This window comes from Cervus elaphus, chromosome 19, assembly GCF_910594005.1.
Source record: "Cervus elaphus chromosome 19, mCerEla1.1, whole genome shotgun sequence".
NCBI classification, from domain to species: domain Eukaryota; kingdom Metazoa; phylum Chordata; class Mammalia; order Artiodactyla; family Cervidae; genus Cervus; species Cervus elaphus.
The window spans coordinates 35,594,211-35,621,246 of record NC_057833.1 but is presented as its reverse complement, the minus strand read 5'-3'; the positions used below and the strand labels follow the sequence as shown (position 1 = coordinate 35,621,246).

At 39.3% G+C, this 27,036-nt stretch overlaps 2 protein-coding genes across 7 annotated transcripts in view; one reads left to right on the top strand and one right to left on the bottom strand.

Moving 5' to 3' along the window:
- MCF2L2 (MCF.2 cell line derived transforming sequence-like 2) overlaps nucleotides 1-27,036 on the top strand; it is a 269,485-nt gene that overhangs the window by 83,396 nt on the left and 159,053 nt on the right. For 5 of the 6 annotated variants that reach the window (XR_006335262.1, XM_043874177.1, XM_043874176.1 and 2 more), the window contains exons 4-8: nucleotides 5,050-5,140; nucleotides 7,670-7,789; nucleotides 14,989-15,105; nucleotides 16,400-16,549; nucleotides 26,383-26,507. Coding sequence is in view for 5 of the 6 variants with exons in the window: in XM_043874177.1 (XP_043730112.1) it covers nucleotides 5,050-5,140; nucleotides 7,670-7,789; nucleotides 14,989-15,105; nucleotides 16,400-16,549; nucleotides 26,383-26,507 (603 nt within the window). In the remaining variant the exon portion in view is untranslated. The remainder of the gene's footprint in view (nucleotides 1-5,049; nucleotides 5,141-7,669; nucleotides 7,790-14,988; nucleotides 15,106-16,399; nucleotides 16,550-26,382; nucleotides 26,508-27,036) is intronic. The other variant, XM_043874175.1, reaches the window with a different exon arrangement.
- The window catches only part of B3GNT5 (UDP-GlcNAc:betaGal beta-1,3-N-acetylglucosaminyltransferase 5), a 79,638-nt gene continuing 72,078 nt past the window's right edge, over nucleotides 19,477-27,036 (bottom strand). Inside the window, exons 4-6 of the transcript XR_006335263.1 lie at nucleotides 24,421-24,502; nucleotides 20,988-21,142; nucleotides 19,477-20,032 (exon numbers count right to left, since the gene is read on the bottom strand). The gene's annotated coding sequence lies outside the window, so the exon portion shown is untranslated. The remainder of the gene's footprint in view (nucleotides 20,033-20,987; nucleotides 21,143-24,420; nucleotides 24,503-27,036) is intronic.

Here is a 27,036-nt window from a genome sequence, read left to right as displayed (position 1 = left end):
TGTGAGGATATTTCTATAAGAGATTAACATTTGAATTTATAACCTGAGTAGAGTAGATTGCCCTCCCAGTGTGAGTGGGCATCACCTAGTCCGTTCAATGCCTGAACAGAACAAAAAGGCAGAGTAAGGGTGAATTCTCTCTTTACTTGAGCTTGGACATCATCTTCTCTTGCCCCTGGACATCAGTGCTCCTGGATTTTCTGCTTTCAGACTCAGATCAGGCTTTAAATCATCAGCTCCTCCATTCTGTGGCCCTGGACTTGGATTGAGTTATACCACCAGTGTTTCTGGTTCTTTAGCTTGCAGACGACAGATCAAGGAACTTTTTGGTCACTATAACTACCTGAGCCAATTCCATAATAAATCTCTTTATAAATATGTATGTGTGTGTATATATATATGTTACTGGTTACATTTCTCTAGGAACCCTGATATGTAGATGTAGGTATTTATTATAAGGCACAATTATGGAGGCTCAGAAGGAGACCCAGGAAGGCCAGTGGTATAGTTTGAAGGCCTAAAAATCAGAGAGCCAGTTTTGTAAATTCTAGTCTGAGCTTGAAGGCCTGAGAGTCAGAATCACTGAAGGCAGATCAGTGTCCCAGCTCAACAGTCAGATTGAGAAAGAGCATGAATCCTATCGTCCTTCAAATTTTTGTTCTATTCAGGTCCTCAGTGGGTTGAATGATGCCCACCCATGTTGGGGAGGGTATTTTGGACAAACCAGGATGGTTGATTACTCTACATTTGACTCAGTCTTATGGCAATGTGGTATAATTTCAGTTAGCTAATTATTTTCTATACCTAGGAGATAGTGGAGGACAGAAGAGCCTGGGGTGATTCTGCTTCAGTCCACGAGGTCGCAAAGAGCTGGACACAACTTAGCAACTGAACGACAAATACCAAGCTTACTGAAAAAGGCAAAGCATAGAAAGTATATTAGTACTAGAGCTAAATTAAGAAACTATGTGCTGTATCGACCACAAAACTGGTCTGGTATTTTGGGGTGAGAACACATTTACCTTAGTCTCTTACACTCATGTACTGGGTTAGCCAAAGAGTTATTTTGGGTTTCTGTAAGATGTTAGGGAAACACCCAAATGAACTTTTTGGCCAACCCAATATTATACTTAATCATATTCAAAATTTTAACTCATCAAAAATTCAATTATATTTTTATAGAAGAGTTACTAAGATTGGAAATGAAGGAATATAGTATCAAAATATTTTCTATACCAAGAGAGTATGAACTTTGTGACTTGAGTGTTGCTCTTGAATTCAGAAGATTTGAATCTTAACTCTGCACATAATGTATGACTTTGGACAAGTTATTATAATTTTAATCATCTTGAGGACTAGTTTCCTCATTTATAAAGTGGAAATATTATCACCAACCTGACTGTGAGGGTGGTTGTGAGGATTATATTAAATAGTATTTATGCAGCTAACCTATCATAGGATCTTCGTGTTAACAAGAACAATAGGGATTAAAACAGCCAAGTGTTACCTAAAGAAATACATGGTCTAGAAGCCCCATTTCTTGTGCATTTGGTTTTGTTGAGGTTTTGATTCTTTTGTTGAACTAGATGGGGTAGAAAAAATAATCTCCTCAGTAGCTGATATAAGTTTCATGTTTTTAAGAATGCATTCTTTATGTGAAGGATTATATTCAAAACTATTGTCATGATTCATTAACTCTTATTTCTGAACTATGGCCTGTACACAATTGTGTCAGAAGACACTGTTCGATCCCACCCTGTTTACCCAAGATGCTCTGGTCTTAGGCTTTGGTGTGCAGGGAACTGAGGAGCATTTACCCTCAACCAGGCTGGGGAAGCCTCAGGGAGGGTAGGCAGGGAGCTGTTTATTTCATAGATCAAAGACATCCTGTGTTTATGTACTACATTATATTTACTGAGCCTCTCCCACTTCCACCTCACTTAAAGAAGTGGTTGAAGCTCCACTTCAACCCTTGGAGCATTAAATTGAATAATTTTTTGTTTTAAAGGAAAAAGAAAAGACATAGGAAACACTAGTAACAGCAAAATATACAAAATAAAACTGCCAGAAGATACAAGCAGATTTGCTATAAGAAAAAACTGAAGGGGTGCCATGGGATGGGGTTAAGAGCATAAGCACTACTATCAGAGAGCTCTGACTTTGAAATTCAGTTTTGCTAGTGTGATGTCAGGCAAGTTATTTTATTTCTATCAGCCTTTGTTTCCTCATCTGTAAAATGGAGATAATAATATCTATTTCATAAGATGAAGTGAGATAAAACATAAAGATGCCTGACAACTGATAGGAACTCAAGCTACGTGTAGCTATTATTAAGATTATTGTTATTAATGTTATTAATTTGTTAATAACAAATTATTGTTATTTGTTTTTTCTGTACTACAGAATGGTTTTGGTCATTGTTTTATGCCCTTTGATCAGTGCCTGATACCTATTGTGCACTCACTAAGTTTGGTCTTTTTTTTAAAGTTATATAATATTTTTCATTTTTCACAACTTGAATTTATTTAATTCCTAGGGTTTTAAAGCTAAGTTATAATTTATATAAAGTGTACACATGTCAACTGTATAGCTTGATGAATATATACCTGTCTATACACTATGTGACAACTGGGAAGGTTTCCTCCTGAAAAGAAGGTTTCTTTTCTATCAATGTCTGCATTCCTACCCCTTCTCTTCCCCAAGTTGACTAGAAAAAATTAAGAAATATTTGGAAGCCAAGCAACCACCTCTAAACAATCCATAAACTAAAGAAGAAATCATAAAGGAAACTAGGAAGCATTTTTAGCTGAACAATAATGAGAAGAGTATATCAACATTTAAGTGATATAGCTAAAGCAGTGTTTCAGTTCAGTTCAGTCACTCAGTTGTGTCCGACTCTTTGCGACCCCATGGACTGCATCATGCCAGGCTTCTCTGTCCATCACCAGTCACCATCTGGGAGCTTACTCAAACTCATGTCCATTGAGTCGGTGATGCCATCCAACCATCTCATCCTTTGTTGTCCCATTCTCCTCAATCCTTCAGTCTTTCCCAGGGTCAGGATCTTTCCCAATGAGCCAGTTCTTCACATCAGGTGGCCAAAGTATTGGAGCTTCAGCTTCAGTTGTTCCAATAAATATTCAAGACTGCTTTCCTTTAGGATTGACTGGTTTTATCTCCTTGCAGTCCAAGGGACTTTCAAGAGTCTTCTCCAACACCACAGTTCAAAAGCATCAATTCTTTGGCCCTCAGCTTTCTTTATGGTCCAACTCTCACAAAGCAGTGTTTAAGAGGGAATTATAGCTTTAAATTATAGCTTTAAATTTACCACTGAGGTGGCTCAGTGGTAGAGAATTCGCCTACCAATGCAGGAAATATGGGTTCAATCCCTGGGTCAGGAAGATTCCCTGCAGAAGGAAATGGCAACCCACTCCAGTATTCTTACCTGGAAAATCCCATGAACAGAGGAGCCTGGCTGGCTATAGTCCAGGGGGTCACAAGGAGTCAGACATGACTGAGCTACTGAGCACACACACATAGCTTTAAGTACTTATAATAATAGAGAAGAAATGTTTAAAATCAGTGATATAATTTTCTACCTTAAGAAGTTAAAATATACTGGCAATTAAATCCAAAGAAAAGAAAAGGAAGGAGATTGGAAAGAAAGAAAGAGAAGAAGGAAGGAAGGAAGAGGGAGGGAGGAAGGGAGTTGAAAATAAAACAAAATAATAGAGTTCCAATTTAATTCCATGGTGATCAGAAGTACAACCTGTATGATTGCAGTTCTTTAAAATTTGTTGAATTTTGCTTTGTGGCCTGGGATAATGGATAATGGACTATTTGATGAATTGTCCTATGTACATTTGAAAAGAACAGATGCTGAATTCTTCAAAGTCAAATCTATGTTCCTGGTGATTTTTTGGCTATTTGTATGATCATAAAGTGTCTCTCCAAAGATTCTCACTTTCTGAGTTGAAAATTTTACATATACACACACATACATACACACAAATGTGTAAATTCATGTTTCAAATTTCAGCATTCTGGTTTCAGAATTTGTGCTCATAACTACTTCATGATTGGTATTGTTCAGGCTTTCTTGGTGGCTCAGCTGGTAAAAAAATCTGTCTGCAATACAGGAGACCTGAGTTCGATCTCTGGCTTGTGAAGATCCCCTGGTGAAGGGAAAGGCTGCCCACTCTAGTGTTCTGGCCTGGAGAATTCCATGGACTGTATAGTCCATGGGATCACAGAGTCGGACACGACTGAGTGACTTTCACTTTCACTTTCTCATCTTACAGATAAGGGAATAGGGTTAGAGAGGTTAGGTGATTGCCCCAAGTCTCAGTGCTAGTAAAGTGGCAGCACTAGGATTTGAACCAGGTTCCAAAGTTCTTGCTCTTTCCTCCCATAGTTTCCTCCCAAAGAGAGAGAAGAAAAATGTTTTCCCTTTCAGGACTTTAGTTTTTAAAAATTTTGTGAGAATTTTGTGGTGACTTCAGAGGGGACCAAACAGCTTTTTTTGTTCTTAATGAAGTTGATATCTCCTCGTACTTACGGTTTTTTGGTCATTGATGACCAGGCTCTGGAAAGGAGCTGTTTTTCCCATTGACGTATGTTATTTCTGGACATCTGTGGGACTGACTTCTAGGGAAGTATGTTGATAGCTCCATGAGCGTCAGTCTTAGGAGTGGAAAGATAGCAAAGCTCAACCTCAATGTCCTCTGTCTACACTGGGACATGTGGTGCTCAACTTACATGAATCTTTCTGTTTGTTGAGGGTTTCATACATTTGCCAGCCAGAAATAGAGCCCTTGAGAGGGTTTGAGACATGAAATATTTCTGCCTTGTGAAGGCTGCTAGGTGAGATGAGGAAAGGAAGCCTGTTCTTTTCTTGGAGAAGTCAGACCTGGTTATCCCCTCATGCTCTGCAGGGCGTTTACACAACAAGCCTGGAGTGACACGGAGGCAGTGGAATCATTCTGCGGAGGGAGCCCAACAGAATCCATGTGTTTCACTGCCTCTGATACTGACCACCCTTTTTTGCAGCATGGAGGCTGCCAGCATCGGGTTCATCATTGTCATCGACAGACGGAGGGACAAGTGGAGCTCCATAAAAGCATCCTTGACACGAATAGCTGTAAATATTTATTTTTATGTTTTATGTTTTACTATAAAGATAATTTAAACTATCTATTCGACTATTTCACATCAAAGTCACCAGGAAGTAGCAGTTATTTTATGCCAAGTGTGGGAAGGTCTTTGTAGCAGAGGTTGTTGTGTCACGTCCATATCCTCTCTGCTGCACAAAGGTCACTTGCAGACCATACCTGAGCATGAGTCTCTCTACCTTATTGACCTCTCTGGTCACTGGAGAGGAGCAGGTAGAGAGTGCTGGGAAGCTAATGCTCCAGGAGTGACCTGCAAGTACTGCGTTATGGGCATTAGTGGACAAACACCCCAGGATTTGCACCCCTTAGTGGGGCAGTTCTGAGGTATATTCCACACAGAATTTCAGAAGACCTAGCCCTTTCTTGCCGGAGAAGGCAATGGCACCCCACTCCAGTACTCTTGCCTGGAAAATCCCATGGACGGAGGAGCCTGGTAGCCTGCAGTCCATGCGGTCGCTACGAGTCAGATATGACTGAGCGACTTCACTTTTCACTTTCACACATTGGAGAAGGAAATGGCAACCCACTCCAGTGTTCTTGCCTTGAGAATCCCAGGGACGGGGAAGCCTGGTGGGCTGCCATCTATGGGGTCGCACAGGGTCGGACACGACTGAAGTGACTTAGCAGCAGCAGCCCTTCTTGCCCATAGCAGTTTCTCTCATTGATACACTGGCTCTCTAGCCATCCTGTCTCACCATCGCCCCATACTCCAAACTGTGTTTCCTGGGGTCACCTCTTCAGTAAACTCTTGAGACCCAAATTCTCATTTTAAGGTTTGCTTTGGGGATCACTTTATTTTATGACAGTCTCCGTTTTAGTATTCAAATTATTTTTTTCACAAATTCAAAAGATGCTAGCAAAACCAGACAGTATATGACATGAGCTTGCTTTTAGCATTAAATTGCACCACCTTGGATCGTTTTCCTTTTCCATCTTATTAGTCTGATTTTTACCCCTACTTATTCCCTTCCAGCAAGTGTATGCATCCTTTCCCTGTAGGGACCTCAGACCAAGGACTCAGCCACATGAACTCAGCCACAGACAGTTGACAGTGCCCATGACTTTTCAAAAGGTTTGGCCTCTATAGAGTTCTGGTTTCCCAGGGTTCATAGATAATACTTGAATCATCTAATACTTGAGTCTAATTTGTCCAAGAATTACAGTGATCACCTTTATGTGTAAAAGATGCAGTAGTGCTGGGATCAAAAATATGACTGCCAGTCAGAATCTCTTCATGGGCTTGTTAAAGATACAGATATCTGGACTTTATCCCAGTCCTAATGAGTCAGAATATTCCAGGGTAAAAACCAGGTTATTTTTTAATAAACACTTCAGGAGGTTGTTCTTGAGAACTCCTGAAAGAATGGAAAATCATGAGCAATGGGAAACTTGGATTCCCAATTTTGCCACTAAGTTGTTAAATGAACCTGTTTTCTCATTACTCAGGACCTTACCTCAAGATGAGGGCAATGCTTCTTGAAAGCAACTTAGCAATAAGATGCCTTGCTGCTGCTGCTGCTAAGTCACTTCAGTCGTGTCCGACTCTGTGCGACCCTATAGATGGCAGCCCACCAGGCTCCCCCGTCCCTGGGATTCTCCAGGCAAGAATACTGGAGTGGGTTGCCATTTCCTTCTCCAACGCATGAAAGTGAAAAGTGAAAGTGAAGTCATTCAGTCATGTCTGACTCTTAGCGACCCCATGGACTGCAGGCTACCAGGCTCCTCCGTCCATGGGATTTTCCAGGCAAGAGTACTGGAGTGGGGTGCCATTGCCTTCTCCGAATAAGATGCCTTAAGAACCCTTAAAATACTAAATCTTTCACTCGGTAATTCTTCTAGGAAGCAAGAAGAATGTTCCAAAATGTGTAAAGATTTCATTTTACTGTTATTTATGATAGTAAAAGTATGGAGGAGTCTAAATCACTAACAATAAGGGATTGTTTAAATAAATTGCACACCCATAAAAACATTCCAAGGAATTTTTAATATCGGGAATAAAAGCTCATGGTATAATACTAAGTTAAAAGGCAGATTGCAAAATATTTCTACAGTTTAAGTTTATGGTAAAGATATTTAAGCCAAGAAAATAACCTATAAGTGAAGGACAGGGAAGCCTGGTGTGTTACAGTCCACGAGGTCACAAAGAGTCAGACATAACGTAGTAACTAAACAACAAAAACATTAGATTGAAATATTAAGAATGGCTATGAAATCATGGGTGGTTTTCTTATTCTAATGTATACTTAATTATAAATTTCTGCATTTTTCTATAAAGAGTGTAAATTATTTTTTTAATCAGAAAAATTTTTTTGTTTGGTTAATTTGGTTTTTAAGGACAGGTTTGGATTATATGAGCAGTAAGATCTCTTTCAGTTGTGAAATATATCCTAATTCTTTGGCATCCAGGGTGTCCACTTTAACTTTGTCATCTATAATCTTGGGCAAGAGGAGACCGATTGATGTGACATTCTTGTTGACACTTTTTATGATCCTTCCAGGTAGCATTTCCAGGAAACTTGAAGCTCATATTCATTCTTCGTCCATCTCGCTTTATCCAGAGAACATTCACTGACATTGGCATTAAGTACTATAGAGATGAATTTAAAATGAAAGTGCCGGTAAGCATGACCTTTTTGTTTTGTCTGCATTTATTTAGGGCATGGGGAGAAGATAGCACATGAGCTTGTTTCTAAGGAAGGTAGAGAAAGTGGAGGGCATTCTAGGCAGAGGGAATGGCATGTGTAAGGACATGGAAGCAGGAAGTGCACACTTTATGTGAGGTCCATGGGGAAGCCCCATTCTTGTTGGAATTATGTATAGGATAATCTTTTGGAAGAAAAGATAAGGCACATGGAATATGTCTTAAGTGTAAGGACAGAGGGTCTAGATTGAATTCATTAAGCAATGGGGATCCAGTGAAGGTTTTTGAGTTGGGTAGTGACTCGGGTAAAGGAGTACTGAAATTATATAAATCCAGAGGTCTTATGTAAAAAATGGTATCCAAGACTGTACAAAGAGATTGAAAAAGGAAGAGAAATTGTAATAGTATGAGTAAAGGAAAATAAGGATCTAAAATATGGGGGTGAAAAATATAGGTAACTGTGAGTAAAAATTAAAACCAATCTTGTGATATATGTACAAGTGAAAGTGAAAGTCACTCAGTCATGTCCGACTCTTTGTGATCATTCTCAAGTCCAGAATACTGGAGTGGGTAGCCTTCCCCTTCTCCAGGGGATCTTCCCAACCCAGGGATCAAACCCAGGTCTCCCACATTGCAGGTGGATTCTTTACCAGCTGAGCCACAAGGGAAGCACAAGGATACTGGGGTGGGTAGCCTATCCCTTCTCCAGGGGATCTTCCCAACCTAGGAATTGAACCGGGGTCTCTTGCATTGCAGGCAGATTCTTTAACCAACTGAGCTATCAGGGAAGCCCATGCAAAAAAGGAAGACTAATTGAAATGAAAAGATTAAAAATTTTGCCTCTAATTTTGGCAGAGATATGGGGCAAACCATCATTTCAGACTTTTGTTGATTGGATTGAAGTTGGTAGTGACTAATATGAGACTAATGACAGTATTTATCAAAAATTAAAATGTACACATTCTCTGACCTACCTGTGAGTTATTCTGCAGATACATCACACATGTACATAAAACTGTATATATAATGATATTCATTACCAAATTGTGATAGTAAATGGTTGGAAAAAACAATGCCCAACAATAAGGGGCTGGTTAAATAAATTACGATCTACCCAAGCAATTAAGTACTTTACAGCCATCAAAAGTGGTAAGGTGTGGTACAACCATGGTGGAAACAGTTGGCAGTTTCTTGTAAAGTTAAACATACACCTGCCTCATGATCCACCCAAGAGAAATGAAAACACATGCCCAATAATAGATGAATAGATAAAGAAATTGTGGCAAATTAATATAAAAAACATTATGAAACAAACAGGAGTGAAGTACTAAGTGTGTAATAATGTGGTTTTATCTCAGAAATATTCTCTTAAAAGAAAGAAGCTAGATATTTTATACCCTGTGGTTCTTTTTACATAAATTTCAAGAAGAGGTAAAACTAAGCTATGGTGATAGAAAATTGAAACAGTGGCTACTGTTAGTGGTGGAGATAGTGGACACCTGAAGGAGGCCTAAGGGAACTTTTGAGGAAAGTGGTTGGAATGTAGGGCTGGGGGTCTATGGGGAGGGGTGAGAAGAACACTATTTTTCTATTACTGTAGAGTCTTTTCCTATTTGAATTTGTTACCACCTACATATATTGTCTGTTCAAAATAAACCCCAAAACACCCCGACTTTAATTTAAATTGCTCTGAGAAAATATGTAGCTCTTCTTAGTGAAAACTGATCATCTCAAACAAGGAATTTTTCTCTTTTCCATTCTTATTCCCTCTGTTAATAGTTCCATTTTGTATTAATGATCAAACTTCTTAAAATACCGTCTCCCTATACTTTGGTATTAACCAGAATCAAAATGAATTTTCCATTCTATTGTAAATACTTATTTTAAAATATTTGAGTGTTTAAGGGAAATGTGAGCCATGGATTTTTTTTTTATTCTGCTTTCCTGAATTGAGTGACAATTAACATTAGAGAAGGGATGAGTCCTTATAAGAAGTTAATAAACTTGCCATGATCCTCATAAGCTTTCTTCCCTGTCAGAGGTGACGACTAGACAATTGCTTCTTGTAACTCAAAAGGTTTGGACTTTGAACTGAACATTTGACAAACATCATGCATCTTGCCCTGGTGTGTATAAAACACACCTCTGCAAGTGATAACATATTGACAGACACATTTGTGGTTTATGCCTTGCTTTTCATGTAGTGCATTGACACTAAGGAGAGAATGAATGTCTGCTTCGTCTTGATACTGTCTTTAACTGCTTCTATTTGTGATGGTGTATATTGATTCCCTACCAATATGTTGTTCAGTTGCCCAGTCATGTCCAACTCTTTGTGACTCCATGAACTGCAGCACGTCGAGTCTCCCTGTCCCCCACCATCTCCTGAGGTTTTCCCAAGTTCATGTCCATTGCATTTGTGATGTCCTCCAGCCATCTCATCCTCTGATGCCCTCTTCTCCTTCTGCCCTCCATCTTTCCCAGAATCAGGGACTTCTCCAATGAGTCAGTTATTTGCATCAGATGACCAAAATATTGGAGCTTCAGTTTCAGCATCAATCCTTCCAATGACCAATGACTATTCAGGGTTGATTTCCCTTAAGATTGACTGGTTTGATCTCCTTGTTGTCCAAGGGACTTTCAGGAGTCTTCTCCACATCAATATGCTTTTAATTTTACCCTAAAATGAACTTTTAAAAAAGCTCTCAGGAGGCTTCCCTGGTATCTCAGGCTGTAAAAAAGCTCTCAGTCACCAAAATATGGGCTCATATAGTAGGATGTATTTCAATGCAAAATGTTTACCTCATAGCCTAGCATTGCACCTTCCAAAGGAGACTGAGCTCCTCTCACACTCTGTTGCACTACAGAATTCAGAGTCCTAGTTACCAAGCTTGATGTATTCAAACATCAGCATATATTTTGCCTTTTCATTTGTTTGTTTCTTCCAGTTTTATTGCGATACAGCTGATATACAGCACTGCATAAGTTTAAAGTGTACAGCATAATGATTTGATTTACGTACATCATGAAGTGATTTTTCACAATAAGTTTAGTGAACATCCATCATCTCATATAGATTACAAAATTTGAAAAATAGATTTTTTTCTTATGATGAGAACTCAGTATTTACTCTCTTAACAATTTTCATATATAACAAACAGCAGTATTAATTATCTTCATCATGTTATATATTACATTCCTAGTACTTGTTTTATCTTATAACAGGAAATTTGCACCTTTTGACCACCTTCATCTAATTCTCCCTCCCCTCACCCCTGTTTCTGGTAACCACAATTTTGTCTTTTTCTATGGATTTGCTTATTTGTTTTTGAAGTGTAATTGATCTACAACACTGCTAGTTCCTGTTACATAACAGAGTGATTTGATATTTCTATGCATTTCAAACTGATCACCATGATGATAAGTCTACTTAGATCACCATACAAAGATATTACATAGTATTTGATTATATTCCCCACACTGTACATTTCATATCCATAACTCATTTATTTTGCAACTGGAAGTGTGTATCTCTTAATCTCCCTCACCTATTTTTTTCTTCTCCCATCTGCCTCCCCTCTGGCAACCACCTGTTTACTTTCTGTTTCTATGACTGTTTCTGTGTTGTTAATGTTTGCACATTTGTTTTGTTTAGATTCCACATGTAAGTGAAATCATACAGTATATTCCTTTCCTATTTCACTTAGCATAATACTTCCTAGGTCCATCTGTGTTGTCACAAGTGGCAAGATTTTATTCTTTCTATGGCTGAGTTATATTCTATTGTATGAATATGCTGCATATTCTTTATCCATTCATCTATTGATAGATATTTCAGTTGCATACATATCTTGGCTATTGTAAATAATGCCACAGTGAATATAGGGGTATATGTATCTTTTCTGATTAGTGTTTTTTTTTTTTCTTCAAGTAAATATCCAGGAGTGAAATTGCTAGACCTATTTTGCCTTTTAAATGACAGTTCAAGCTGTTTTGTTGTTGGTTTGTCTTCTTTACTTTGTTTTTAAAATATGGTTGCAATATTAGTACTTTACCTTACAGCTCTCTGGCCTGTCTTACTGTGGCATCTCCCTGCTTATTTCTAGTTAGATAATAGTTATATTTTCATAGATTGAAGGAAAAAGGAGTTCATTTTGCATGACTCAAAAGAATCAAGTGGACCAAGGTTGTAATTACAATTAAGTCACTGAGCCTTGCTGTACCTTTACTTGAGGAGAGGGGTGCTTTGATATGGCAAGTGGTTTCCAAGTGCCTGTTGCTGGCACTTGTCTATCTTGGAACAGCTGTATTCATGGCTAACTCACAAAATTATGTGAAGTGGCCCAGGCAGTCTTGCAAAAATCCCTAAAGAGGCTATGGACATGCAAATTGGTTTCTTAAAATGAACCTTGCAACAGAATACAGGAAACTCTCCTTTCAAAATTAAATATTATAGTTGTCTTTGAAAGCAACTTAAACAACTATTTAAGAAACTATAGATAAGAACATAAGCATATACTGAAATTAAAAAAAATATGACATTCTTCATGTAAAACAACTGCTCTAAGAATGTACATGTTGGAAATGGTATGTCAGTACCAGCCACAGGAGGAAATGGGAAGGAGGCTTTGAAGGAAGAAATTTCTTTTTTTTTTTTTTTTTTTAGGAAGAAATTTCTTAAACTCAAAGGTCCCAAAGGAGGTTGGAGGGTTATCACATGCCTTTCAGGGCCACAGGGAAGCACCAAGTTTTGACCAGGGGCAGAAGCAGAGGGGAAGGGAAAGTGGAGACCAGAGCCTTTACTGGGGTTTCCATGGGAAAGGCAAGGCAGGGCAGGGTAACCAGTTTAGGATTGACTGGTTGAAATAGTTTCAGCAGGCTTTGGGGCAAGTGAATCTCTAGCTGTTACCTGGCCCTGGGATGATTTTTTTTTTTAATTTTTCATTTCATTATTATTATAATTGTCTGCACTGGGTCGTCATTGTTGCACATGGGCTTTCTCTAGTGGTAAGCAAGGGCTGTTCTCTAGCTGTAATGTGCAGACTTCCTATTGTGTTGGCTTCTCTTGTTGCAGAGCATAGGCTCTAGGGTGAGTGAACATCAGTAGTTGTAGCACATAGCTCAGTAGTTGCAGCTCAAGAGCTCTAGAGCGTGAGCTCAGTGGTTGTGGGGCACAGCTTTAGTTGCTCTGCAGCATGTGGAGTCTTCCTGGATCAGGGATTGAACCCATGTCCCCTGCATTAACAGGGGAATTCTTTACCACTGGACCAGCAGGGAAGTCCCCTTGGATGATTTAGGGCAGCAGAAATGTTGACTTGCTGTGTGAGAGTTAGTTAAGAAAGTAGTTGGGGAACACTGGCTTGGAATTGGTTTTCGTATGATAGATGTGCTCCCTCTGGTCCTTTTTTTTAATCTCTAAAAATTAATTAGCCTCTAAAAATTAATTAGCCTCTTCCCAGTCAGTGAGACCATAAGTGCCAGAACATCAAGAATGCAGAAAATAAGTTAATTTAGTTAATATAACTGGTCCTATGATGAAAGGATGCCAAATAGACAAATTCAGAACCTAAGAAAACACAGAATAACTATTTTAAGGCCAAGTTTACATACTCAGTGTGTTCTATGAGTTTGATGAGTGAAATTATTCTGCTTCCCCTCTTATGTAGAATTTAAAATGTTTTTCCTCCTTGACCCATTAAAGATTCAAAGAGAAAAAAAGTTTCATGATGAAACTGCCTTTCCATTTTTTTTTTTCATTTACGTGCAGTAAAATTTACTCTTTTTGGTGTTGAGTTGAATGTTGTTGTTAAGTCGGGTCTGACTCTTTGTGACCCCATGGACTGCAGCATGCCAGGCTTCCCTGTCCATCACCAACTCCTGGAGTTTGCTCAAACTCATGTCCATTGAGTCAGTGATGCCATACAACTATCTTAGCCTCAGTCACTCACTTCTCCTCTTGCCCTTCATCTTTCCCAGCATCAGTTGTATGAGTTTTGACAAACGCATGGTGTTATTTAACCAAAACCACAGTAAAGAAACACACTGGTTTTGTCACCCTCCAAAATCTCCTGATGTTGCCCCTTGTACTCAGCTCTAACCCCAGCAGCCACTGATCTGTTCTCCATCCCTAGAATTTTGCCTTTTCCTGAGAGTGCCTTTTGAGTCTGACTTTTTTCACTTAGCATAAAACATTTGGACTTTCACTTAGCATAAAACAGTCTGACTTCTTTCACTTAGCATAAAACATAAAACAATATTCATGTTGTTTCATTCTAAAGTAGATTTATCACTTGACTAATATGATATAATATTAGGGGAAAAAGTGTATATTCTCATGTCCTCTGACCAAGAATCTGTTCTAAGAATGTATATGTTGGATATGACATGGTAAAGTTAGTACTGCCACCGGAGGAAAAGAGGGCAAGGCTTTGAAGGAGGAAGTTTATTATACTCACAGGTCAAAACAATCAACGATTGAAGAAATATAAGTCATTAGTTAAAGGCTACAGTAGGGTGTGTTTCAGAGATGGAGTGAGTAGGGGGTATGATATGGTCCTTGGGACAGAGCTGGGACCATGCCCTTTGCACGACCACTGCAGAGGAGGATAAAGGGACAATTTGGAGTGTGTCATCCTTCTGTAGATGTCTGGGCATTCATTCTGCAGCAGGCTCACTAATTTATGAAAACCCACTCCCTATCACCTCCAGACTTCCTCCACACAAGGTTAGTTGGGGGCATATCACCATTATTCATAGAAGGGGCATCAGTGTAGTGAATCTTCTCAATCTATACTCTTCAATGTGTCCCATTGTTATAATTTTATTTTCTTATTTACCAGTCCACCCTTTATTGGAATATTCATTGCAGATTTTTAGGTCTCAGCAGAGCATTTGCTTTTGGTGACTGAAGGGTGTATCTTAACCTGGGAACTTTTGACAAAAATTTAGCTAAACAAGACCTGACTTATAGGTAGCTTAGAACTGAATTCATCATTTTGTTGTAGGCTTTTCAACACTCCTATTCCTCCCTCAAAGTGGGGAAATGGAAAGAGATTTTAAAATGTTTCTCTACTGGATATAAATACCTGATCAGGCCAAGTTGAAGTACTATTTAGTAGAATCCTGATGAGCTACTTAATTATCTGTGAGGAATATATTAGGTTTTTTCTGTTATAGATTGTTATGTTAAACTCCATTTCTGACCTTCATGACTACATTGACAAAAGCCAATTGACAGAGGACTTAGGGGGAACTTTGGAATATCACCACAGTCAGTGGATAAATCATCGAACCGTGAGTACCAACTTACGTGCCCTTTTCAGTGTCCCTCCTGGTGTTTTAGAGACAGGGACTTAAAGATCAACTGTTGGACAGTCATTGCCCATGACTACCTAACATCGGGAAGGTTGGGTTTTCTAAGTGACAGGCTGCGGGGAGAGAAAGGGTGGAAGGATAAAAGCTGGGGCTTCTCCTGCTGATTACTTTGATCTTGCCTCATTTTCTGGTATAGTGGTCTCGGGGGACTTGATCTAGAGTGTACCCAGGGAGTTTGCAAAATACCAATACTCTGCTATACCTCAAGGAATTAAATATACTTGATCTGGGATGAGTGTCAGGCATTAGTGGGCCACAAGCTCCCCAGATAATTCTAGTGTACAGACAGATTCAAACCTACCAAGTCAGAAGAAGCTGCGTCTAAATGTAGACACCACTGCGTATTGTTTGAGCTCAGATGACTTACTAAACCTCTCTAAGTTTGTTTGCTCCTCTGTTAAAATGGGACTAACACAGTGGGTTCTCAGCTGAAGGCGATATTGCCTACAGAGGACATTTGTCAATGTTTTTAGGCAGGCATTTTTTATAATCATAACTTGGGGAGAGGGATGTTAACTGGCATATCCTGGGTAGAGGCCAAGGATGCTGCAAAACATCGTATAATTATTTCACGGATAAAGGAACAGACCTTCAGAGTGAAGAGGTAATTTATCTAAGGTCATTGGGTCAAGTTGTAGCAGAGCCAAGACTAAGATCAAGCTTTTTTGAGTCACCCTATTAGGGTCAGTTCTTTTGCACCTTTTCCACTTAGTGATTATTCACTAATCAGATGCATGGAATCAAGTTATTTTGTTAATAGGACTCACCACAGGAAACCTCTGGCTTTCCCCTGTTTCTAGGATGCCATTTCCAGGCCTCACACCTGATTGTTTTAGCTCTTACTGTTACATTTGTCAGGTACTCATCTGTGCCCAAGATCCTTTCAAATTTGCCATTCCTTTTAATCCTCAAAAAAAACTCCTGAAAAGAAAGAAAAAAAAGGTTGACTGGATCCTGCCTTCTTTCCTTCCTTACTGCCCTAGTAATATGATCTTGGCCGGTTCATTTGACCTGCTAGAACTTCAGTTCTCTCTTCCATAAATTGGAGATGAAATACCTCCCACTCTAGATTACTGAGGTGCTAGACAAATGTAGAGTACAAAGTTCAATGCATAGCCTACTCTGTACACTCAGGAAATACTTCTGTCCTATTAAGACAGCATAATGGTGAATGTTAATCCCTCCACACTGTTATGATTGTCTGACCTTCCAGGCCATTGAAAGTTTTGCTCTGGCATTGAAGACCACTGCCCAGATGCTTCAGACTTTTGGGGCCTGCCTGGCTACAACAGAGCTGCCCAGAAGCATCCCTTCCACTGAAGACCTTCTCATGTCCCACATGAGGCAGCAGAACAAGTTGCAGGTGAGTGGTCAGTGATCTGTCGGAGGCCAGCCTCTGTGCTGGCAGATGGTCAGCTTCTTGGAGAGTTCTGGGAGCAAAATTAAAAGGTAAGCCCTCTTCTCCAGTGACTTGGCAGCCACTAACCATTTTTAATCTTCCAGATAGGCAATATATGAAGAGAAAAATCTTTGTTTTTTTTTTTTTTTTATTCACTAAAAGTCCTTGTTCTTTTATTTCCTTAAAAAAAAAACACTCAGGAAAATTAACAGGGGCTCTGTATCAACCTTAGAGGGGTGGGATGGGGAGGGAGATAGGCGGGAAATTCAAAAGGGAGGGAATATATATATATATACCTATGGCTGATTCATGCTGAGGTTTGACAAAAAAACAATAAAATTCTGTAAATCATTTACCTTTCCATAAAAAATAAATAAATTTAAAAAATAATAAAGATACCTAAAAAGCCCTCAATTTTAAACATAGAGTAACTAAATAGAAAATGTTTCCTTGTAAGTACATCAATGCTACATGCACCTAATGATAAAATATGAACTGTTTTTAAATAACACCCTTCCAGTGTGTTACCAGCTCAACTCTTACCAGAATGTCAACATTTATTGGTTGGCAAATTTTATTTTTTATTTTATTTTTTAAAATTTTATTTATTTATTTATTTTTTTGTTAGTTGGAGGCTAATTACTTCACAACATTTCAGTGGGTTTTGTCATACATTGATATGAATCAGCCATAGATTTACATGTATTCCCCATCCCGATCCCCACTCCCACCTCCCTCTCCACCCGATTCCTCTGGGTCTTCCCAGTGCACCAGGCCCGAGCACTTGTCTCATGCATCCCACCTGGGCTGGTGATCTGTTTCACCATAGATAGTATACATGCTGTTCTTTTGAAATATCCCACCCTCACATTCTCCCACAGAGTTCAAAAGTCTGTTCTGTACTTCTGTGTCTCTTTTTCTGTTCTGCATATAGGGTTATCGTTACCATCTTTCTAAATTCCATATATATGTGTTAGTATGCTGTAATGTTCTTTATCTTTCTGGCTTACTTCACTCTATATAATGGGCTCCAGTTTCATCCATCTCATTAGGACTGGTTCAAATGAATTCTTTTTGATGGCTGAGTAATATTCCATGGTGTATATGTACCACAGCTTCCTTATCCATTCATCTGCTGATGGGCATCTAGGTTGCTTCCATGTCCTGGCTATTATAAACAGTGCTGCGATGAACATTGGGGTGCACGTGTCTCTTTCAGATCTGGTTTCCTCAGTGTGTGTGCCCAGCAGTGGGATTGCTGGGTCATATGGCAGTTCTATTTCCAGTTTTTTAAGAAATCTCCACACTGTTTTCCATAGCGGCTGTACTAGTTTGCATTCCCACCAACAGTGTAAGAGGGTTCCCTTTTCTGCACACCCTCTCCAGCATTTATTGCTTGTAGACTTTTGGATAGCAGCCATCCTGACTGGCGTGTAATGGTACCTCATTGTGGTTTTGATTTGCATTTCTCTAATAATGAGTGATGTTGAGCATCTTTTCATGTGTTTGTTAGCCATCTGTATGTCTTCTTTGGAGAAATGTCTGTTTAGTTCTTTGGCCCATTTTTTGATTGGGTCATTTATTTTTCTGGAATTGAGCTGCAGGAGTTGCTTGTATATTTTTGAGATTAATCCTTTGTCTGTTTCTTCATTTGCTATTATTTTCTCCCAATCTGAGGGCTGTCTTTTCACCTTGCTTATAGTTTCCTTTGTTGTGCAAAAGCTTTTAAGTTTCATTAAGTCCCATTTGTTTAGTTTTGCTTTTATTTCCAATATTCTGGGAGGTGGGTCATAGAGGATCTTGCTGTGATTTATGTCGGAGAGTGTTTTGCCTATGTTCTCCTCTAGGAGTTTTATAGTTTCTGGTCTTACATTTAGATCTTTAATCCATTTTGAGTTTATTTTTGTGTAGAGAAAAATCTTTGAATGACTGGTAGTACATGTGAAAGAATTGAAGGTAAGACCTGTGAAAAGCAGCCCTTCCAAAGGGAACTCATTCTGGCTTGGTGCTGGTGAGACAAGGTGTGTGAGGATCCATTCAAGGTGCACACTCCTATGATCTGCTCAGGACAGAACAGGATATAATGGACTGAAATTGAAGGGAAGGAGGGAGGGATGGGAGTTGGCTCTTGAAGCATAAGTTTTCCTGAGGTCGTTGTGAAGTTTGGGGGTAGAATAATAAGCTGACTTATTGCTTCACTTCTCTCAGGGATATGTCTTTTTAGTTGGGAACCAATTTGAGAAATAGGACTATGAAAGCGCTCTGAATTGGATTTAAGGAGAGGCACTTATCAAAGGATTCATAAAAGCATGTCAGAACCTGCTGGGAAGGCATCTTGGCAGATTCTTTTAGGCCATGCAGTAAAGAGAAATCTTCTCAGGGCTTACTGGATGGGTGTCAGCCCCTTTCCGCCACCAGAAGCACAAACAGACCAAAGCTATTATTTGGCAAGAGAGGGCTTCCCCAATGGCTCAGTGAGTAAAGAATCTGCCTGCATTACAGACAACACAAGAGATGGAGGTTCAAGCCCTGGTTTGGGAAGATTCCCTGGAGGAGGAAATGGCCACCCACTCCAGTATTCTTGCCTGAAAAATCCCATGGACAGAGGAGCCTGGCCAGCTGCAGTCCTTGGGATCACAAAGAGTCAGACACCACTGAGAGACTAAGCACACAAGCCCTCCAGGACTCAACAAGGCAGCAAATCAAGGATCGAAGGTTGACACATCATAGCATTACATGTATTCTTGCTGTGTTGAGCATAAGAAGAGCTGAACTCTCTTATCTGTGACCCAAAATATGCAAAAATTTTGTTTTGCTAGGTGGTTGAGTTTTTATTTATTCAACATATATTTATGACCTAACATCATATTCCAAGGAAACAAACAAAATGCAAACTCAAAGAACACATAGTTTAGTTAGGGAAGTCAGAGTCAGGTAGTTGAGGCAAATTAATTCTTCCATGTGTCAGGGAAAACTGTTTAATTCTGTCTTTAAGGGTCTTGGTTACCAAAAAGAGTTCAAAATATATTCTCAGCATTACTCTGAGTAATCAAAAGGTCTGGTTTGAAACTGTAGAAACCTGAAAATTCCCTGGAAATGCCTTTTAGAAGCTTGACCTATTTCATTGCCAAACATATTGGCCAAGTTCACCTCCCATGGTTCTTGGAAGATGGCATGGGGTGTGGAAGCCTGGGTCTAGGGCACCTCTCTGCAGTCTGCTAGAAAAGGGTTGGTGATCATGCCCACAGGTCACAGACCACAGAAGACTGCAGAGCACCAGTTAATATGTGGGTGTGATGCTGAACATCAGAGCCTATAGGAAGGCACTGTGAACAGGGCTCCAGCCTGGGCTCATGAGCAAGTGTGTTCTGTGTGTCGTTCCAAGAAGGGTTGGGAGAGGTTGCAGCAGAAGAATCAAGATGACCAGGTGGCCAATCAGGGAGGCCTCTGGAGAAAAGATAAACAGAAATTGGATTTTAGATGAGGATACATATCTGAGGGGTGAAACCAGCTGTAGGGGCAGTGAGGGTTCATAGGGAAGGTAGATAAGTAAGTATTCTGTCATCTCTACACAGGCAGCGTTCCACAGAAGTAAAGGGAGGGGAAGAACCAGCCTCCGAGATGGAGTAATATAATTTTTTTTTTAGTTCACAGTAGCCAGCAGTTCTTGGAATTAAAACAGGATGTGTCCAAGTCAAATTATTATGCTGTACACCCTGAAACTTACACAGTGCTATTTGTCAATTATATCTCAGTAGAACTGGACGAAAAAAGAGTATTAAGTGAATTTGGGTTAAATTTAAATTATTCTGTCTTTATTTGACCAAGTAATATTAATATCCTTTTAAAGACAATACATAGTGTTTCTTCTGTGATTACTAATTGTTGACCTGGTACAACTTTGATTTCTTTGCTTCATATCTTATAAATTAGAAGCAAAAATTCCAAAATCATTAAACTAGATTTAGATTTTTCCTCTTTCTGATCCAAAAATGCTTTAGAGAGAGAAAGGATTTATACTACAAAAAAAGGAACACTGTTTAAACTTTTACTAATAACTCAGTTTTATGATCACTTATATATAATTTTATTTTATTTTGATTAGAGTATTTTACCTAATTTTTAAACCAAAGTTTCTATAACTAATTGAATATTTTTTTTATTTAGAAAGCATCTTTTCCAAATGAAAAAAGAGTGTAAGACTGATTCTCAGAACAGTGAACTTTTAAGTCCATTTAAATATCTACACAAGTTACAGTGTGTGATTTATGGCTTCCTCCTGGCCTGGAGAGTTTTTGTCTGAACAACACAGCGTTAAGAGACTTGGTTTAATTTCTTGATTTCCTTTCCCTAGGGGATCTTTGAGAGCCCTTATTTTAGATTCACATAAGTACATAGTTACCTCTACAATCAGCCAATGAAAGTAGGAGAGTTGTTGAACTTGAGAACTTTTACAGCCTCTGCAGTGATTCCGTATGTAGTTGTTACCACATTCTTTAGAATTATCATCCCAAAAGAATCTCTTCTGTCTTGACCACACTCGTATATCAAACCAATCTGGTTACAAAGAAAAAAAGTCTCAGAACATTCATAGCAGAAGAAACAAACCAAACTTTCAAGCAAACTTATCACTTTAAAGGAGCTCTTCTCTAGAAGAAACATAAATTCTTTCCTTAAGGCAGAGCCACACATTGGCTCTTAATCCATATTTATGATCAAAAAGGCTCCCAATAGCAATATGTGCTCTTTTCTGTCCAATCAGATTGTGGGCACTTGGGCTTCATACTAAGACTTAAAACTTGATTTTCTCTGTGATTTCTCCATACCATGGGCTTCCTTTGTGGCTCAGCTGGTAAAGAATTCTTCAGCAATGCAGGAGACCTGGGTTCGATACCTGCATTGGGAAGATCCCCTGGAGAAGGGAAAGGCTACCCACTCCAGTATTCTGGCCTGGAGAATTTCACAGACTGTATAGTCCATGGAGTCGCAAAGAGTCGTACACAACTGAGTGACTTTCACTTCACTTCACTTCGCTATACCATCTGAGGAAGAGAAAGGAAGAGAGAGGCCTGTACACACATTCAGTACTGGTCTTCTTTTGGGGGAGACTAAGGTCCTCATAAGTCAAGACAAGCACACATAACTCAGCACACTCATCCCATCCCTGTATGTGCTTCTTGCACATGGATGGACAGTTGGAGCATACATTTAGAGCATGTGCACACAGGGACCCCAAACTCCTCTGAAAATTGGATCCTTCTCCAAGGAGAGCTCTCATTTCCTGAGGAAAGGCAGCCTTGACAGAATACAGGCCATCTCTCAGTGTACAAGCAGTATGGCCACACTCACCTGCTGCCACAGGATCCTATCTGCACAAGAGAAAACTCACTGAAACTCCCAAAAACATATATAGATGTTCCCACAAGCAAGTCCCTGAGCTCCTCCTCCAGCCTGAATGCCAGCAGTAAAAAAAAACAAAAAAAAACCAAGGATATTTTCTTTCCATGGGAACAAAACTAAAGATCCTTGGGCTGTAGGACCACTGGGAAGCAAGTTCCCATCCACATGAAGCAAGGGAAATTGAGGCTTGCCTCATACCATATATAAAGATTCTCTTAAAATTGATCAAAGAACTAAATGTAAAGTCTAAAACTATAAAACACTTGGAGGAAAATACAGATGTAAATCTTCATGACTTTAGATTAAGCAATGGTTTTATAGATATGACACCAATTCTTGTCAACTTAACCATAAAAAGACAAGTAACTCAATTTAAAAACATGCAAAGGTAGTTAGGACTCCTTGCTGTCACTGCTGAGGGCCTGGGTTCAATCCCTGATCTGGGAACTAAGATCCCGCAAGCCACAGCAGTGCCAAACAAAAAATAAGTAAAAATTAAAAAATAAAAATGGGCAAAGGATTTGAATAGACGTGGGTTGCAAAGAGTCAAACACAACTAAAGTTATTTAGCATGCATACATATATCCAAAGAAGGTATATAAATGACTTATTAATTCCCAGTTGGCTCAGTGGTTAAGAATCTGCTTGCCAGTGCAGGAGATGCAGGAGACACAGATTCAATCCCTGGATTGGGAAGATGCCCTGGAGAAAGAAGTGGCAACCCACTCCAGTATTCTTGCCTGGGAAATTCCACAGACTCAGGAGCCTGGTGGACCACAGTCCATGGAATCACAAGTCAGACACAACTGAGCAACTGAGCACAAAGCACGTGAAGACATCTGCAATATCATTAGTCAGTAGAGAAATGAAAATTAAAACTGCAATGATACACCTACCAGGATGGCTATGCAATCTGACTGCTGTATTCATGGTTCTTAATCCAAGGATTCAAACTACTCTGGATTGAAAATACTTTAAAAAAATTCCAGAAAATTTCTAAAAGCGAAAAATGGAAATTTTCTTGCACCTGGAAATGACTTACATAGCATTTACATTGTATTAGGTATTATAAGTAATCTAGAGATGACTTAAAATATGCAGGAAGATGTCTGTATGTTATATGCAAATACTATACCATTTTATATAAGGGACTTGAGCATCTGCAGATTTTGGTATCTAAGGCAGGTCCTGGAACTAATCCCCTGTGGATACCAAGGGACAACTGGGCTGGCATTGTAAATTTGACTCTATTTTGTTTGCAGGAAATCCAAATAATAATGGTAATTTTATTTGGAATTTAAAATACCTATATAATCTGATGGTTTTTGAAAACATGTTTCCTAGCTTTGTCCACTCAAAAGAACCTGGAAGCAAAGACACCCTAGTAACAATGCATATGCCAGCTAGCACTCAGATCTTTATTTATAAATATCACTTTCTATCAAAAGAAAGCAAGACTCCTTGGAGAAATAGGAAAATATAAAAGACAAGAAAGGAAAATACAAGAAGGACCTGGAATATTTTGTTTTGCCAAAAACCTAGAAAGGTCCAAAAGATTAATCAAGGCTCAATCAAAAAGGGAGAACCAGCTCAAAGAGGGGCTCACAATGACCAAAGTTGGACACTTTAACCATCAAAAACAATAATGACTACAATTAACTAACATACTAAAAAATAAAAAAATTTGAGTATGTAATAATAACCCCCCAAATAATAGATAACTTATCTAGTGGCCCATACTCTTTTAAAATGTGAGTGATTAAAAGAATAAAAGGCCAAAGAACTGGTCCTGATTAAAGACTAAAGAGATATGACAATTAAATACAGTGTTCAAGTCTAGATTGGACCCTGGATTATAGAAAAAGGAATTTTATAAGGGATGTTACTGGGACAACAGGGGAAATCTGAATATGAAATTTGCGTATGAGATATTGTATCAGTGTTAAACATCTAGATTTTTTTTTGCTATTATGGGTATTTAAAAGTCATGCTCTTAGGGCAAAGGGTGCACGATATCGGTGAATGACGTTAGATGGTTCAGAAACAATTTATGGGACAGGGAGAAAAGAAGGAATAGAGGGAAGGAGAGAGAAAGCAAATGTGACAAAATGTGAACAGTTGGTGAATAGGGATGAAAAAGTATATGGGAGTTCTTGGTAAGTCTGTTTTCATTTCAAAATTTTAAAGTTTAAAACATGAAAAGTCTCTCTCTCTCTCTTTTTTTTTTCCACAGGGAACAGCTAATAAATGTAAACAAATAACAGAGTTAGAAAACCCTAATGAAATAAATGAATAGGGCAACAATCATCAATCATTAGGTTGTATCTGACTTCTGTGCTGATTTGTCAGTGGTCTGCTCTATATAGGTATTAAATATTTTGAATTGTCACCACTGTGAACAAGGACAAACTTCATTTTGGGGTTGGGCAACTTACCTTTATGCTGTCCAAGTACCATAGTTCCTCAGTCTTTCCCTCCATGTTTATGACAGGTTTTGGTAACCCTATTGAAGCTTTTCTATAGGGAGAAGGAGAAGGGAAAAGCTAAGAGCATTTACTAATGACTGCTTTTTTCTCCCCCATCATATCTTGTTTTTAATCCATCTGCAACCTAATTTCTTTAGACTATTTTTAATTCATCCAACCTACAAATATTTAATGAGCACTGATGAGATAAGAAATGAGGGCTGATACCTGAGAGTAGAAAAGAAGGGTATGTCCAGTTCCCAGGCAGGAATACCAGCCAGGTCGCCGACTTGGGGCATTACCTGGAGAGGACAGAGCCACAGGGTCTGTCCAGAGAATTTTGATCAGAGGAGTCAAATCTGTCATCAGCCCAGATCTTAGGACAAGTTTGCGGCTGGGGGTAGGTAGTGGAGGCCTTCCCAGGGGTGAATCCTGAGGTGATATGGGGGACAAGGAGCAAAGGTATAAGGTTGAGAGGGCCTGGATTTCTGTGTGACTGGAGTAGAGAGTATAAAACCCTTCCACAGGGAATGAATGTGCTCTGCATCAGTGAGGTTGGTGGTGGCTGGCCTGCAGGAAGAGATTTAATGTTTGTGTGCATCGAGGAGATTGCTTGGTAATTATGGGCCTGTTCTTACCTTTAGGGCATACCAAACCAGCATCTTGAGTGATCCATGAACCAAACCCCAAATTCACAGCTGCAAAATTCTAGGCCATAGTCCATCCCTTTTGGCCTACCTTATATGTAATGATCAGAGCATTGAGAGATCACCTGCACTATGCAAGTAGAGGACTAGAGCCACTGGATTTGGAAGGAGATAACCTGACATCTTCCTCAGTTGCAATGCCCTAAGTCCCCATAGAGAGACTTATTGAGAATAGAATTGGCTTGGAAATATGAATCTTCCCATGTCAAACTGAAATTGCTGCTCATCTCCTCTGTACTTTGATAGTTGAACAAGGCCACACTTTGGGGTAGGGGCAGGACTAGCAGGTGTTTATTGATGAGACCAGATGAAGTTTTTTTCATGGTTAACTGTATGGCATCTTCCATCACTTAACATTTGATATCTGTCATTTTCTTATTTCTGGCCACTATCTTGGATTAAAAAACAGATTTTATTAACTAATTATTTTAAATTTATAGTAACGAGATATGCACAAAATTTAAGAGTTTTTGCTTTTGGAGTGGGAACGTGGATGGGCTGTGGATATAACACTTGGTTTTTCAATATGTACATATGCGCATGCTAAGTCACTTTAGTCATGTCTGACTCTTGCGATGCCATGGACTGTAGCCTGCCAGGCTCCTCTGTCCATGGGATTCTCTAGGCATGAATACTAGAGTCAGTTGTCATGCCCTCCTCCAAGGGATCTTCCCGACTCAGGGATGGAACGTGCATCTCTTATGTCTCCTGCATTGACAGGCAGGTTCTCTACCATTAACACCACCTTGGAAGCCCCTTTTCAATATGTAATCTTTTATATATTTTGAATTTTGTATCATGTGTTTGTATTATCTATTAGGAGCAAGTTAATCAATTTAAAAAGCTATAGCTTGACTTTTACTTAGCACTTAATTTGCTAAATATAATAATATAATAAAAATATACTTACCATTGTACTCAGGCTTCCCAGGTGGTGCTAGTGGTAAAGAACCCGACTGCCAATGCAGGAGACATAAGAGACTCGGGTTCGATCCCTGGATTAGGAAGATCCCCTGGAGGAGGCAATGGCACCCCACTCCATTATTCTTGCCTGGAGAATCCCAAGGACAGAGGATCCTGGTGGGCTATAGTTCGTAGGGTCACAAAGAGTCAGACTGTGGCAACTTAGCATACACACATGCATCACTGCACTGCACTCATCTGAAGTCTACCTAGAATTTGCTTTTAATTCCTTCTAAGAGAGACTATATTTTCCTTTCTCTAGGATGAGCTGAAATTACTTGGAAAGCAAGGGGCCACATTGCTGTCATGCATGCAAGAACCAGCAACCAAAAGTCCCACCAGCAAACTCAGTCTCAATGAAGTTGAGAATGTAGCTACTGTGGAAAGGTGAGTGACAAGGGTGGTATCTGCTTTTTCTGGAGAGAATACATAGAACCAGATGATGTGAAACAACCAAAAACAGATTGGAACAGCTGCCAATGGGTCTTGGTGGGGGTCAAGGAAGAAGAATATTTGAGACAACAAAGGAAAAACCATAGTGTCCTTCTGGCATCCATCTACAGAGATCTTTTTATGAGAAAGCCATTCCCTCCTCCTATGATCTGCTTTCATCCCAGGATTTCAAGGAATATGGTAGTATTTACTGAGCCTTCATTGCCAAAAAACTGTTTGGTTAGGTGCTGTGTTTGCACACCTGTCTTCTTAGGTAGAAAGAAATAGGCAGAAAGGTAAGATTACCTGGAGCACATTTTAGAGGTTACCCGGGGCACATTTTAAAGCATGGCAGATGCATCTGAGGTTTCTGCCTAGCGCTGAGGGTATCCTGATTGAAAATGGAAAATAGGGGAACCAGCTGAACTATGAGAAAGTCATAGGTGACACAGACTTCAGTGTGAGGAGATCATCACAATTAGTA